Source organism: Pseudorca crassidens, chromosome 2 (assembly GCF_039906515.1).
Source record: "Pseudorca crassidens isolate mPseCra1 chromosome 2, mPseCra1.hap1, whole genome shotgun sequence".
NCBI lineage: Eukaryota > Metazoa > Chordata > Mammalia > Artiodactyla > Delphinidae > Pseudorca > Pseudorca crassidens.
Window position 1 is genome coordinate 151,943,893 of NC_090297.1, and position 17,242 is coordinate 151,961,134.

Here is a 17,242-nt window from a genome sequence, read left to right on the forward strand (position 1 = left end):
CTCTTTATTTTTCTTCTTTAGCACGTGAAACATATTTATGCGTTAGTTGGTGGTTTATCTTCCCTACTACAATGTAAATTCCTTGAAAATAGGGACTTGGTTTTCTGCTATATCCCCAAGGGCCTAAATAAAAGCACATCGTGAGCACTCAAGAAATATACATTAAGTAGACGTGTTGACCAAATAAATTCCATTTCTGCTTTTACCAGCTACAGTTGGTTTCTGTTTCTTACAACATAAACTCCCAAGAACCTTATCTGATAGACATCGTGTAAGGCCCAGTACTCTGGAGCATCAAATTGATCTTTCGTTTAGCGACCCTAGGCAAACTTACTTAACATCCAGGGACTCAGTTTCTTTATATGTTGCCCCTCTTTAACATAACTTTACAATTTCTTTAAAAAGCCAAATTTCAAAGCAACAACAGAATAGTGGTTTTTCCAAATTACTTCATTCTTTTCTTTTTAATAAATTTATTTATTTTTGGCTGCATTGGGTCTTCATTGCTGAGCACGGACTTTCTCTAGTTGCGGCGAGCAGGGGCTACTCTTCATTGCGGTGCACAAGCCTCTCACTGCAGTGACTCCTCTTGTCGCAGAGCACAGGCTCTAGGTGTGCGGACTTCAGTAGTCGTGGTACTTGGAATCTAGAGCACAGGCTCAGTAGTTGTGGCGCAGAGGCTCAGTTGCTCTGCGGCATGTGGGATCTTCCCGGACGAGGGCTGGAACCCGTGTCCCCTGCAATGGCAGGCAGATTCTTAACCACTGTGCCACCAGTGAAGCCCCCAAATAACTTCATTCTTTAACTTTTACAATTAGCTAAATATCTTCTTAGAAACGAGTCACTTCTCCTCAAGGTTTTCTTATTCTCATCTAATTCTTTTTATTTATTTATTTGGCTGTGCCGGGTCTTAGTTGCGGTGTGCAGGATCTTCACTGCAGAGTGCGGGATCTGTTTTTTAGTTGCAGCATGCGGGCTCTTAGTTGCGACATGCGGGATCTAGTTCCCTGACCAGGAATCGAACCTGGGCCCCCTGCACTGAGAGCGTGGAATCTTAACCACTGGAACTCCAGAGAAGTCCCTCAGCTAATTCTTATATATTGCCAATGCCACTTGTCACTATTGCCACCCGTATCACCATCACAATCATCACTAAATAAAAGTAACAATCTAAAATATAGTATAGGATTTGGGATAAATAAACGCTAAGGAAGTTCAGAGCAAGGGAAAGTTCATCATGAATGGGGTTGAGAAATGGGTAGGACTGGAGCTAGGCTTGAATGAAAGGTAGAATTAAGGTGATCAGAGGGGAAAGGTGGTCTATAGGCACTTTATACACATGAAACGAGCACTGCAGGTATATGATGAGGGGGTGGAAGAATCAAGCAAGGTTTCATAGGGATACCCACAAGCTATACACTAGCTTCTCTTGATTTCTAGGAAAAGATTTCGATCTCATAGTTTAAAGCTGTGTCTCAGGCCTTTCTCTAAATTGTACCTCAACCAATCTTGCTTCCTTCATCTTCTTACAATCGAAGACTGTATAAACATTTTTTTAAAGTTCGTTTGCATCATTCATTGACTTCTATAAAATGGTAGTCCTTTACCTCTTTAACTGCTACCAAACCAAGTTTTTCCCTTCCTATACTTATTATATATTTTAATGTATATACTGGACTTTCCAATTACTCCTGTACATTTTTATCTTTTAGCCCAACATTAGAGCTTATTACTTAGTATTTGGAATTCTAACTCTCTAGGTCAGTATAGTACAGTTTATGTCACCTGATAATTTCATATAAGTATTTCTTATAGGTCTTTATCCAAGTTGTTGAGGAAAATATTGTATGAAGTAAGGCCTGGGCCCTCAGAGTTCTCTCACCAAGTTGAAATTGATCTTATCAGTATTTGGGTTTAACTTTTCAATCAACAATAAATAAATTCACCCAACTATTTTTGCAGGGAAGAGATTGAGGTTTGTTTAGTAAATAGAGCCACAGACTGAGATTTCTATGAACGTGATTTTGACACAAATTTGTCACTGACTTTGTCAAGTTAACTAACTTCTTTTGACTCATTTGGAAAATGAGAGGGCTACACTAAACTCATTACTTGTTCCAAAATTCAGGGATTTTATCATCTAGTCCATATTTCCCCATGAAAAGAGACAATATTGTACTATCTATTTAAGTATCCATTTTCTCTCTCAAAGACGGAGCAATAATATTTCTCTTTGGCCTAATTAATGGCATTTCAGCAAAAGTGAGTCTCACAATATTCCCAAGGATAGTCTAATTTCAATTCATTCTAAAAAACTTTGTTGAGTGCACGCATACCGTGCCAGGCATTGTACTAAGGGTCTTCTAAAAGAAATCACCAACAGTAAAAAACAAAGTTAACTACCAAATAAACCCTGCATTCCCCAAATGCCTCCTGCTTATTGATTTTGGATGTGTGCAGAACTATGGAAGTGTGTCTCAGACTCCTTTCCATTGACACTAGCCATTGTAGTTTCCACAGCATCAATCATTACTCATTTCATTAAAAGAACTGTATCTTGTCCTTGGATTCTCTGAGATATTCTCTCATTCCCTCAGCGGCCTTATGCAATTAATCGTTTCCTTCATTCTATTTTTCCAGTGTTCCTTCTGGGACCTTTAGGGAAATGGGAATTATATGAGTTAGGATTTGATTAGGGATGAAGACCACTAGGAATGACATAGCATAAAGGATTTATTATGGGGATTGGGTCTTTTACAATCCTGGCAGCCAGTTAAGCAATCTACGTAAATCTGTTGCTCCTGCATCCAGTGCTGGGCCTGCCTGAAGTCAGCAAGGCCAGCGGTTGCAAAGGGGAGATAGACTGAATGTGGGAGACACAAAGGCCCAAGTGCAACCTGTGAGGACAAAATGGAACTGTGTGTGGGTCTTTCTCACTCCTACTCTAAAAGCTGGTTTTCCTTAGCATACAGGAAAATTTCCTGTACATGCACATGGCCCAGAATTTGGAGAGAATGAAGGAGGATATCCAGTGGGAGATGTAGCCTGCACCAAACCAACAAAATGAGCCAGTAGATAACTGATGATGTGTGAACTGCGTAACTGCAGAAACCCTACACTGACCTTCAGAGCACAAAATTGGCTACTACTTCACTTCTACTTTCAAAATCTCATGCAAACTTCTCTTGTGGACAATTCTAACCAAGAACCTTGCAGAGAAGGAAGGAAATTATGGGAAATGTAGTTCTAGCTTAGCTACTGTTGACACAGTACAAAGCCATCATAAGAATCAAAACACAGCTGGACAGCTCTTACAAACTTTTTCTCTTTTATTGTTCAGAATCTTTTGAAGTATTCATTCCCAAATTCCCTGCTGCTGTACTTGTTTCTGTTATCAGGCTATGGGGAAAAAAAAAATGAAACCTACAGAAAAAAAAGACTTCAAATATTTTTACAGAGGAAATTCTAAAAATTATTTTAAAATATAAAAAAACTAAATAAAAAAACATACTCTATGTTCATAGATGGGAAGCCTCAATATTAAAGTTAATAAGAAAGTAAGTTAGGGGCAGCGGTCCCCAACCTTTTTGGCACCAGGGACCGGTTTTGTGGAAGACAATTTTTCCACGGACGGGGATTGGCGGGGGGATGGTTCAGGCAGTAACGCGAGTGATGGGGACCGCTGCGGAGCGGCAGATGAAGCTTCACTCACTCGTCCGCCACTCACCTCCTGCTGTGTGACTCGGTTCCTAACAGGCCACGGACCAGTACCAGTCCGCGGCCCAGGGGTTGGGGACCCCTGGTTAGGAGATTTCCCTAGTGGACCAGGGGTTAAGACTCTGCGTTCCCAATTCAGGGGGCGCGGGTTTTATCTCTGGTGGGAGAACTAAGATCCCACATGCTGCATGTCTCAGCCAAAAAAAAAAAAAAAGTAAGTAAGTTGGGACTAAATTAATCTAAAAATTTGATAAGATTCCAGACAAGGGCTTTCCTGGTGGTGCAGTGGTTAAGAATCTGCCTGCCAGTGAAGGGGACACAGGTTCGAGCCCTGCTCCAGGAAGATCCCACATGCCGCAGAGCAACTAAGCCCGTGCGCCCCAACTACTGAGCCTGCCCTCTAGAGCCCGTGAGCCACAACTACTGAGCCCACGTGCCACAGCTACTGAGCCCATGTGCCTAGAGCCAGTGCTCCACAACAAGAGAAGCCACCGCGGTGAGAAGCCCTCGCACCACAATGCTGCTCACCGTGCGCAGCAAGGAAGACCCAATGCAGCCATAAATAAATAAATAAATAAATAAATAAATAAATAAATAAATAAATAAAATTTATTAAAAAAAGATTCCAGACAAAATCCTAAAAGTATAAGTTGTAGAACTTATACTTCACATAAAAGATTAAAAGGTCAAGAATAGCCAGGAGTATCAAAACCTATAGGTGGTTGCCAGAGGTGGGGGTTTGGGGGAAGTGGGAAAAATGGGTGGAGGGGGTCAAAGGGTGTAAACTTCTAGTTATAAAATAAATGTCATGGGGATGTTAAAGAAAGGCCTATAATAAGGACATGATATTGAACACCATGGTAATAGTATAAGGATTGTCAAGGCTGCCAGTGAAGCAGAATAAAGAGGTAGGTGCAGATACATAAAATGTGATCAATGTGACACCACAAATTGTGTAGCAAAAAATTAATTATTGAAAAATTGATACTAGAATAATCAATAATCCACAACTGAAAAAAGTATAATAGATCTCTATTTTATATCATGTACAGAAAGAAAAATCCAGGTAGATCAAGACTTAAATGCAAAAAGCAAAATTTTAACATTTTTAGAAGAGAATTGGAGAACTCTCCAATTCTCATTGGAGAATTTTTTTATACTTCGGATGGAAACCTTACGGAAAAAAACCAATAATTTTGAAAGTATTATAATGTAAAAATTCTGTACAACAAGACACCATAAAGTGAAAAACAAGCCAAAGGCTAAGGGAATATAATTGCAATAAACGTAATTGACATGGGTTAACGTTTAGAATATGTAAAGAACACCTACAACACAATAAGAAAATGAAAAACAGCTTAACAGAAAAATGAACAAAAGATATGAGCAAGCAATTTGCAAAAGAGAAAATGTAACAGGCAAGAGCCAAATCTGACTACATGTTGGATCTGTGTCTTTAACTTTTGCTTCCCGTTACTTCTGTTCACTAAAAGGGTACTGTCTATACATAGTGGCCTGCCTCGAGGAACCCTGCCCCTATGCCTGAATGTTAAACCAAAGTGCCTTTGCTCAGGGAAACATCTGGACCCTGTCCACCTGTGGATGGCTGCAAGAAAGAATACTTAACACATCCCCTCCACGAAGCTGACCATTCCAGGGGATATTTGCCATTAGTCTGCCATCTCCTCAGTCTGCCGGCTTTCTGAGTAAACTCGTATTCCTTGCCTCAACAGCTTGTCTCTGATTCATCGGCTTGTCATGCGGCAAGCAGAGCGAGTTTGGACTTAGTAACAAAAACACAAGAAAGGAAACTCAATCTCTCTACTATGAGAAACGCACATTAAAATAACAGATCACTCATATTCATCAGATCAAAAAAAAAACATTTTAAAGTCTACAAAAACAAGTAGTGGTGAGGACGTGAAGAACTAGAGCCTTACACACTGCTAACATCTCTATTCCTAGGTATAAACAATCTACTCTAGAAAACCCTTTGTGTATGTACAATGAGAAATGTATAAGAATATTCATTGCAACATTGATGTAACATTGAAAATTGCTAATGATATAAATGTCCATTAATAGGTCACCAAATAAATATAAATTGAGGTATATTCATTCAATAAAAATATTCAATAGTTAAAATTAATGTATTAGAGTTACATATACCAACATGAATAATATATAAAAAATAATCTGGAATAGAAAAACAATTTGCAGAATTGTATATTTATAGTGTGACACCATTTAAATGAAGTTTAGACATACGTAAAACAATAGAATATATTATAGTATATAGTAAATGTATAAAGGCATGCAGGAAAATGATATATACTAATATAACGGACACCCCTGGGGGGAAAGAGAAGAGGATTATATCATAAAGAGCACAAAGTGGTTCAACTATATACATTAATGTTTAATTCCTTTTAAAAAAATCTGAAGCAAACATGGCCAAATGTTAAGATTTGAGAACCTGGGTGATGGATACCTTGTTTTAAAATTAGTCACTATATTTCCTGTTTGCCTGAAATAGTTTGTAATTTAGTGGAAGAAAAGAAGACAAGAAGTTTGTAATTTAAGTAGAAGGAAAGAAGACAAGAGCAATTCCAATAGGGGCACCCCACCCATCTCCTACTCAATGCCACAATTTTGCTGCTGTGTCTTCTTCACAGTAGATCACCATGGTAGAATGAAGAGAAAAAAGTCCTGTTTTTCATAGATTTGAGTTCTGGTCCTAACTTGGTCCCTTTTGAGTTGTGTGAGTTAACTCAAGTCACATGATTCAAAAGGTACAGAGCTAGGATTATTTGAATTAGTATTGAGTTGGTTTCCTTTCTGTAAAATAGAAAAAAAGTAAACCCAGTTTTCAAAGTGGTTGTGAAGATTACCTGAAGCAGCTTATATAAGATAACTCACAGAGTGCCTGTCTTATAGACATATGATAAACAAACGCAGAGTGAATGAGTGATTTCCTTCACCTATTTCTGACTTCCTGCCCTTCTGTTCCCACTCTCGGTGCCCTATCCTCAGCCTGATTTGCTGAAAGGCATGAATTTTCTTGGTTTTCTCATAAACCTTCAAATTTTTCCTGTCACTCCTAAAAGGTAAGGGCAGTTTCTTTTTCGCATTCTGTAGATGAGGAAACTGAAACCCATAAAAATGAAGGAATTAGACAAATATGGTATTTAGGAGAGTAGCTGGCACTGAATCTCCTGATTCTTGGCCTGCTATTCCAAACAGTCTGCCATAATATTAACAAAACAAAACCAAAAGTAAACAAACAAAGCAAAATCAAAAACCTTAGGACTTCCTAAAAGATGACAAAGATTAACTGTGCTCAGACCCTAAACTTCCCATACTCTTTTTTTTTAAACTATTTATTTATTTATTTTTGTCTGCGTTGGGTCTTCATTGTTGTACGTAACTTTCTTTAGTTGCGGCGAGCAGGGGCTACTCTTTGTTGTGGTGCGTGGGCTTCTCACTGCGGTAGCTTTTCTTGTTGCAGAGCACAGGCTGTAGGCATGCAGGCTCAGTAGTTGTGGTGCATGGGCTTAGTTGCTCCAAGAAATGTGGGATCTTCCTGGACCAGGGCTCGAACCTGTGTCCCCTGCACTTGCAGGCAGATTCTTAAGCACTGTGCCACCAGTGCTTAAGAAGTCCCCCATACTCTTTAAGTTTCAAAAACAAATCATTGAAACAGTGAAATTTCAGTATCAACAATAAGACTCAAAAAATTAAACTCAAGGCAAAAGTACACACAGAAGTTAATACAGGGCCTATAAAAATAGTAATACCACATTAGCTCACAGTTAACCCAACCATTGAAATGGCTGAGCCATAAGAAACACAAAAATATGTTAGAGAGGAGCTGAAAATTAATTCCTGAAGAAGATGCAAGGGAATATCCAGTCTAGAGAATTCTCATATGTATGTACCAAGCAACACCTGGTCAGATTTTCACATTACCAAGTAAGATAATTGTGTAAAACAGTGAAAAGCAAAATAGACTCAACAGGAAAAAGTCAAATCAGTGAAATGAAAAATAATTTAGAGAAATATATTAGGAAATAAAAAATATAAGTAGATTTTTAAATAAAATGAAAGAGGAAGGTAGAACCAAATTTTGAATAATAGAAGTCTCAAAGAATACAGAAAAACCATCACAGGTATGATCAATAAATGTATAAAAGAATATTTTTTCACCCCATAAAAGACCCAAGACTGGACACAAAAAAGTTCAGAGGATATCAAAATTAACTAGCAGAGACCAAGACCATGGCTTTGAAAAAAGAAATTAAATTACTAATAAAAATGAAATAGGGCTTCCCTATTAAGAATCTACCTGCCCCACTGGGTACCAAGTTTAGTTAGTATGGAGGCTCTGGGCAGGTCGAGCCTGGTCATAAAAAGGACTGGGGAAAGGACTGGAGGCCTGAAGTCATGCTTCCTTAGCCCGAGAAAGCATAGGCTCAGATCCCAGATGCGCTGTTTAGACAAGGCCTCCAACAACCACAGTGCAGTGAACTGAAGTGAGGCCAGATTGTGTGCGTGCATGTGTGTGTGTGTGTGTGTGTGTGTGTGTGTGTGTGTGTGTGTGTGTGTGTGTGTGTGTGGTGTTCGTAGCCTTAAAGGTGATATGGATTCCTGTTCTAGAGTCTAGAAGGTCTTGGATTCCTGGCACCTGTGAGTTGTTCCAAGTTTAACATTGCAATTAGGTTGAGCTTAGGGCCAAGCCTAGAGCAGACGCTTTCTTACCTGACAGCACTGGGGGCTGGGCCCTTAGGTTACTGGTCAATTGAGAAATGATGTTAAAGAGCAAAATCATTAAGTCACTTAAAAATTACACATTTGTATCCAATTTTTTAATTTAGAAGCTTCTTTTTTTAATTATTGTGGTAAGAACACTTAACATGAGGTTGATCCTCTTAAATTAAAAAAAAGAATACGTCTGCCAATGCAGGGGACAAGGGTTCAAGCCCTGGTCCGGGAAGATCCCACATGCTGCAGAGCAACTAAGCTGATACACCACAACTACTGAGCCCATGTGCCTAGAGCCCGTGCTCCGCAACAAGAGAAGCCATCTCAATGACAAGCTCACGCACCACAATGAAGAGTAGCCACTGTTTGCCGCAACTAGAGAAAGCCCGTGCACAGCAACGAAGACACAATACAGCGAAAAATAAATAAATAAAATAAATAAATTTATCAAAAAAAAAAAAAGAAATAATTCTAAGCCTTCCAGCCTGAAAAGAAAAGCAGGCTATAGGCAAGTTAGAGCAGCTTTACATTTTGCCATTAAAACAAAACTGAAGGAATCAAAGGGGAGAAAAAGACATTTATTTCAAATACAAGTTTCATTTGTAAATAAATGGACAAGGAAAGTGATATTAGTTTGGCAAAGTGTTGATAAAATCTAGGAAGCCTTTTTTTTTTTTTTTTTTTTTTTTTTGCGGTACGCGGGCCTCTCACTGTTGTGGCCTCTCCCGTTGCGGAGCATAGGCTCCGGACGCACAGGCTCGGCATTCATGGCTCACGGGCCCAGCCGCTCCACGGCATGTGGGATCCTCCTGGACCGGGGCACGAACTCGTGTACCCCGCGTCGGCAGGCAGACTCCCAACCACTGCGCCACCAGGGAAACCTAGGAAGCCTTTTGTATTTGGTGTCTTTAAAAGCACCAAAAGCTTTGAAAGCTACTGTTTGAAGAAAAGTGATTTTGAGGAAAAGTGATGTATTATGTGTCAGATTGGCTAGGCTATAACCCTGTTATTCAATCAAATACTAAACATTCAATATAACCCTGTTATTCAAACACTAAAAAGGTATTGCTATCAAGGTATTTTGTAGATGTGACTAACATTTATCATCAGTTAACTTTAAGTAAAGGAGATTATTCTAAATAATCTGGGTAGGTCTGATTCAATCAGTTGAAAGCTCGTAAGAGCAGAACTCAGAAGAAATTCCACTCATGGACTGAACCATCATTTAGCTCAGCAAAGAACTTCAGCCTGTTCTTCTTGATGGCCTACCCTATGGATTTCAGACTTTTCAAGCCAGTCCCCACAATTGCAAAAGCCAATCTCTTGCAATGAATCTATTAATATCTATCTCCTACTGGTTCTCTTTCGCTGGTGGAAGCTTGACTGACACAGTGATATTAACTATGGTTGTTGGTAAGTATCTTCATTGATATAATATTAGGAAAAGATATAAAAGAGAGGTTGATTTTAGGAATTATAAAACCTCATAGTAAATTAATAAAGAATGAGAAACTATGAGGAAATTATAAGACAAAGAAGCTAAATGTACTAAACTGCTCATCTTATAATGTGGTAGCCAAATTCTTATTTTTATTAGACGGTTATAAGTAAGTAAATATAGAGTTAAGGATGTTTCTGGACATAAGATATTCACCAGTAGAATTAAAAATAGGGTGCTTGAGCTAGCCAGCCTCCAAGATAGCTCCCAATATCCCTGCCTCCTGGTATTTACATTCTTGTGTTGTTCTTTCCCGCACTGCACTAGTGTTGGTCTGCATGACCAATAGAATATAGCAAAAGTGATAGTATGTTATTGGGGAAATTAGGTTATAAAGATATTATGGCTTCTACCTTGATTCCTCCCTCTCTCTGGATCATTTGCTCTGGGGAAAGCCAGCTGCCATGTCATAAACAGCCCTGTGAAAAAATCCATGTGGTAAGGAACAAGGCCTCCAACTACCAAGCCATCAAGGTCTTCTATTTGGCTGCATTGGGTCTTCATTACCGCACACGGACTTTCTCCAGGTGCAACGAGCAGGGGCTACTCTTCATTGTGGTGCACGGGCTTCTCATTGCAGTGGCTTCTCTTGCTGCAGAGCACAGGCTCTAGGCGCATGGGCTTCAGTAATTGTGGCATGAGGGCTCAGTAGTTGTGGTTTGAGGGCTGTAGAGTGCAGGCTCAGTAGTTGTGACTTACGGGCTTAGTTGCTCCACGGCATGTGGGATTTCCCGGACCAGATCTCAAACCCGTGTCTCCAGCATTGGCCGGAGGATTCTTAACCACTGTGCCACCAGGGAAGCCCCACCAAGGCCTTTTGACAACAGCCACTGAGTGAATCTAGAAGCAAACTTGCAGCATCTGCCCCTCCCCGCATCAAGCCTTCAAAAGACTGAAGCAACAGTAGACTGCAGCCTCCTGACACACCCTATGTAAGAAATACCCAGCTAGACCACTTCCAGATTCCTGACTTTTAGAAATTGGGTGTGATAATAAATGTTTGTTATTCAAGCTGCTAAATTTATCTTACAAATTGATTTAAAAGACAAAAGGAAACAAACTAAAACCTATAGAAAAGGCAGAACTGAAGAAACAAGAATAAAAGTTAGGAGACATAAAATAGAAAAAAAAAAAAAGAAAGTAAGATAAACCAAGCATAACAATTAAAATTATTCTAAACACTCGAAATCCTGCATTAGAAGGTAAAACAGCATAAATTGTTCAGAAATTAATTAAATAATATGTTATTACGATAGATACTTAATAGCCAAAAAGTCTAGGAAGGCTAAATATCAGAGAATGGACAAAGATAAACTAAGCTAAAATGGGCAAAGATAAAAAAGGAAAGCAATGATAGCAATATTCATATCAGATTGAGTAGAACTTAGGGCAAAAAAAGCACTTAAGGCCAGTGGAGTTATTGCATATGAGAAAAGGTAGTCAACAATGAAAATATAATAATAAGGAATTGATATGGATCAACATGGCATCTAAATATATAATGCAGATTGATAGACTTATAATGGGAAAATAATAAAAATACAATTATAGTGGGAGATTTTAATACTTAAATAGCAATGACAGATTAAGCAGATAATATATAAAGACATGGAAGATCTAAAATATTCATAATGTAGAATATTATTTCAGATTTTATATTCTACAAAAATGGCTACACATGTTCATATATAAAAATTGAGCATCCTGGGTCATGGAGAAAGTTTTCATTAAAGGCAATAAAGGAAAACATTTTATGGGCTATATTTTCTGTCCACAATTGAACAGTAGCAGCATATGTGTTTTCTTATAAATAGCCCCCAATCACCTGTAAATTAAACAAGTATCCAAGGCTATAAAATTGTATGGTAAATATTAGTGATTTTTATTAGTTACCTTTTTTTTTTTTTTTTTTTTGCGTTATGTGGGCCTCTCACTGTTGTGGCCTCTCCCGTTGCGGAGCATAGGCTCCGGATGCACAGGCTTAGCAGCCATGGCTCACGGGCCCAGCCGCTCCGTGGCATGTGGGATCTTCCCGGACCAGGGCACGAACCCATGTCCCCTGCATCGGCAGGCGGACTCTCAACCACTGCGCCACCAGGGAAGCCCTACTAGTTACCTATTTTTAAAAAAATAAGGAAAATGCCAACCTATCTAAATCTTTGTGATAAGTCAAAGCAGTCAAAGCAGTATTTGAAGGAAAATGTAGAGTTTTAAATATTTTATTGTTTCTTGAGAGAGAAAAAAAGATTGTATAAAAAGCAACAACAAACTCCCCAAAAGTAAATAGAAGCATGGGAATAATTAAAACCAAAATAAAATTAATTAGAAAATAAAAACAGTGTCATTATGTAAACATCATGAAATAGACAAGCCTCTGACAAATCTAATCAAGGAGAGAGAACATAAACATAAAATATTAGGAATAAGGAGGTAATATACGAACATGCCAAATTTTTCCCTGTCCTAAAGAAGAAACCCTTTCTTTTACTGTAGTTCTCTTTCTCTCTTCTTTTGAAAGACCCTCTCAAAACCAAACAATTTTTTGGAAATAGCGTATGCTTTCTGATTACAAAAGTAATACAAGACTTATATTTCTGGTAGTTTAACAGACTAGGCACTAGAGGACTAAACCACCTGTTAAAATCAACTAAAGTTACTACATTTTTTAAACTCTCAAATGTAATTTAAATTTCTTGTAATTTAAAACTTTTGTATTTACTGAAGGAGAGCTTTAGACTTTGTCATCTATTTTAATCACATATTACTCTTGGGCATACACAAACAGTAAAATATAAGTGAAAGAAATCACTTAAGTTATGCCTAAAATTTTCCATTTAATCTTACTTTTCTACATAATCAATGCTCTGTGACATCAAGAACCTTGGTGATATATTATTTCATAAAATAATTCTTAAAAGAATGAAAAACCATTGATGCTGGGCTCTTAAGCCTGACTTTGCAATTATGCAGTACTAACTTACTTTTGACTTAGGTTTCAGGAATGTTGCTAAATATGTGTGGTTCACTATGACGACAGCTTCTCTCCGCAGACATTTGATCCCTAGGGGTTAAAATATGCTCCACTATCATCCTCAAAATTTTCTTCTGAGTCACAGATGTTCATCCTGCAAGTTTTGATGCTTCACTCCTGATATTCATACATGCATAAAAAATTTGTTTATCTATGTTATGCCTGACCCTGGCTGACCATGATTGTAGGATGCCATCAATTTAAGATGCATGCTAATTTCAGAGATTTTAAAATGTTAAAGAATGTATATTTTGAATAATGAAATATGATAAAGTGGGATGAAGTGAAATATCTAGCAAAAGTGGAAGAGCTAAAGATTCAATTTATATAGCGTTGCATGGCATGCAAGTTAGAAGTCAAAGCCCAGGAGCATCTAAAATAGGGAAACTCCTTTTAGGAGATACTTCTGCTAACCACCCTCTCCACCCAGTAAAGCTGAGTTTTCAAAGTGTTACACTCTCAGTGTCAGGCAAATTACGAATCATCCATTTCCCTACCACAACTATCATCACCAGGAGACTACAACAAAAATTGCTCATCTCAAAAGTTTGTGCAAGTTGGGAAGAAGAGGAGAGTATATCCCCTAAGAATCTGTAACCAGACAATTTTAGTGCAAGTTTGCAGCCCAAACACCTCCAACCTGGACAGTTAAAAAACCTAAAGCCAAGTAATAGGTTTAAAGTAGTCCTAGTACAATGATGCCCTCAGGTGCCCAAAAGAAGCAAAAGCAAATCCCTCTGAAGGAACTCATCCTCCTCTCAGGTTTTAAAAACTTCCCAAAGAAAATGTTTTTTTAAAAAATCACTTCATAGTAAAACAACAATAACAAAACAAAACAAAAAACAAATCACAAAACCATCAGGAAACAAAGTACCATGAGCAAGAGCCAGCAGAAATCACAGAAAAATCAGAACTGCAAAGACATCAGATGTTGGAATTACCACACACCAAATAGGAAAATTAAAAAGTATATTTAATAAATTTCTAGAAGTAAAAGAGAAAGTTGAAAAAAGTTAAAAGCCAACATATATGAAAAGAAACCAAAAAGAACTAAATATATATATATATGAATTAAAAAATTTCTATACAGAACAAAGAGAAAAAGATGATAAATATGAAAAAGATAATGGAGGATATAGTGTAAGGATCTAACAAATGACTATTCAAATCTCCAGAAGGAAGAAAGAGAGAAAATGGGGCAGAAGAAATAATTGAAGAAATAATGGCTAACAATGTTTTAGAGCTAAAGAAAGAAAACAATTCATAGATCCAAGAAATCCAGGGAATGCCAAGTAGAGCAAGTAAAAAGAAAGTTATACCCAGACCTACAAAAGGGAAACTACAGAATGAAAAAAAAAAAAAAAAAAAGTTACTTGAGGCAGCCATTAAAAAAGAGAGATTACTCTCACATGTATCATAATTAGAATGACATATGACTTATCAACAGCAACAATGGAAGCTAGTGAAGCTAGAAGACAGTGAAAGAATATTTTTAAAATGTTTAATGTGCTGAAAGGGATAACTGTCAACCTGAAATTCTATGACCAGTGAAAACATCTTTTAAAAATGAAGGCTAAATAAAGACATTTTCCAAACAAAAACAGAAAGTTTGCCACCGAATATCTTCATTAAAGGAAATTCTAGAATGTGTACTTTAGGCAGAAAGTGATCACAGATGGATGGTGTGAGATGAAAGAATATATTAATAATAAAGAACAAAATAGTAAATACATAGATAAATTCAAACACTGGCCACATAAAACTATAATAATAACAATGCCTTAAGAAAAATTTTAAAATGACATTAAAATTAAAATACATGACAATATTAGCATATAAATTCAGAAGGAAATGTTTGGAGTGGGAATATTCTAAGTTCTTCTTTCTTTTTAAACTTGGCCTTGTGTTTTGGGGGGGAGGTGGCTGCATTGGGTCTTCGTTGCTGGTGCAGGCTTTCTCTAGTTTCAACAAGCAGGGGCTACTCTTCGTTACAGTGCACAGGCTTCTCATTGCAGTGGTTTCTCTCGTTGTGGAGCATGAGCTCTAGGTGCATGGGATTCAGTAGTTGTGGCATGCAGGCTCAGTAGTTGTGGCTCTCAGGCTCCAGTAGTTGTGGCACATGGGCTTAGTAGTTGTGGCTCCTGGGCTCTAGAGTGCAGGCTCAATTGTTGTGGCACATGGGCTTAGTTGCTCCATGGCATGTGGGATCTTCCCAGACCAGGGTTCAAACCCATGTCCCCTGCATTGGCAGGCAGATTCTTAACTATTGAGCCACAAGGGAAGTCCCTCTAAGTTCTTTTGTACTGTTGGAGAGGAGGTTAAAAATTCTGATTCACTATACATTTTCCATTTATCTCTTCATATTACCTTCCTTTAAATTCTTGAGTATATTTAAAATAACTTTAAAATTCTGTGCTACTAATTCCATCATCTCTGTTATTTCTGATTCTGTTTCTATTAACAGTTTCTCCTGGTATGGGTCACATTTTCCTTCTTCTTTGTATACTATTTTTTAATTGAACGCTGGACATAGTAAATGTTTCAATGTTGAGCAATGGATTTTGTTGCCTTCTTTTAAAGAGTGCTGAATTTTCTTTTAGCTGACAGTCAAATTTCTGGATCCTTTCAAGATTTGTTTTCAAGCCTCATTAGAGTGGGTCTACAGTAACCACTACTCTAGGACTAGTTTATTCCTACTAGTAAGGCTTGATCTTTCTGGAGTCTCTACTAAATGCCCCAGGTATTTAAAAATTTCTTTCCTGGCTGGCTGGTTAAAATTCAAATGTCTCTCAACTTCATGTATTCTCGAATTTTTCACCTTATTGTCCCTCATTAGTTCTTTGCCCAGCCTCAAGAAGGTTTTTTTTGTTTTTGTTTTTTTAATTTTGTTTTGTTTTGTTTTGTTTTGGCTGTGTTGGGTCTTCGTTTCAGCGTGCAGGCTTTCTCTAGTTGTGGTGAGTGGGGTCTACTCTTCGTTGCTGTGCACGGGCTTCTCATTGTGGTGTCTTCTCTTGTTGTGGAGCACGGGCTCTAGGTGCATGGGCTTCAGTAGTTGTGGCATGTGGGCTCAGTATTTGTAGCTCACGGGCTCTAGAGCGCAGGCTCAGTAGTTGTAGTGCACGGGCTTAGTTGCTCCGCGGCATGTGGGATCTTCCCGGACAAGGAATTGAACCCATGTCCCCTGCATTGGCAGGCGGATTCTTAGCCACTGCGCCACCAGGGAAGCCCCTCAAGGAGTTTTACTCTATGCATTCATAGATTGGTATTCAATCAAAAATATCAAGGGACCATGGCCCAAATGTCCAGAACCATTTCTCTATGTAACTACCTCTTCTCCAGTGCTCTGCTAAATAATTCCAACTGCCTCAGCTTCTCCAGATTCTAAATCTCTCTGTCTCCTTAACTCAACAAGTCCACTGTAATCTGATTGGGTTCTCCCTCTGATACCAAACAAGGCCTTGTGGGGCTCCTGGGCACAAAGCCTTTCTGTGTCCCCCATTTCTTTGATTACAGGAAATAACCTTCATTCAACCTCCATGACCTTCCCCAACTTCCAAGGGGCAGATTCAAGCAGTTGTTAATTAGGGAAGGGAGGGGATGTGAGACAAAGGAGAAACAAAACAGTCAAGAGAAACAATAGTGTAGCCTTGGGGCAAGGTCCTGGTTCCCCACCAAGGGATACACACAAAGATATCTTTGAGCTGTTTTGTAGATACTGAAAACCCCTCCAGGTGGGAGAAGTTAATGATTAATGATGGTTTGCTGCACACAAGCATGTAGACCCCAGACCAGTTGGAACCTGAAAGTTGATGATGCTGACTCCTACTTACCTCACCACCAACCCATCAGAAGAATGTAAGCCCATCATTGCCTTGATCCTATCACCTACCTCTGACCACAAGCCCTGACTATTAGACCTCTCCCTATTCCCCAGGGAGGGAGGCACATTTCTTGAGGTGCTACCCTGCTGTGTTCCCTCTTTGTCTGGCAAAGAATAAAGATACTCTTTCTCTTTCTTCCAAAACCCTGTCTCCGAATTTCTGTTCAGCATCAGTGCACAGAAAGTCAATATTTTGGCATCAGCTCCCTATGTCATATTCCAGAAAATGCCACCAAACTGAAAGCCGGAATGGTCACAGGACTGACCTTGTTTGTTTCTATTCTTTCAGGGATCCTAATCCTTTGCTGCCTATTGATCAATGTCTGAAAATCGTTATTTTTTATGTTTTGTCCAG

The 17,242-nt window shown here is 38.5% G+C and overlaps 1 protein-coding gene across 1 annotated transcript in view; it reads right to left on the minus strand.

The window, feature by feature from the left end:
* Window positions 1–281: 281 nt before the first annotated feature.
* The window catches only part of SNRPE (small nuclear ribonucleoprotein polypeptide E), a 61,712-nt gene continuing 44,751 nt past the window's right edge, over window positions 282–17,242 (minus strand). The window contains exon 5 of the mRNA XM_067729348.1: window positions 282–737. Within this exon, the coding sequence (XP_067585449.1) occupies window positions 682–737 (56 nt within the window). The 3' untranslated portion in view covers window positions 282–681. The remainder of the gene's footprint in view (window positions 738–17,242) is intronic.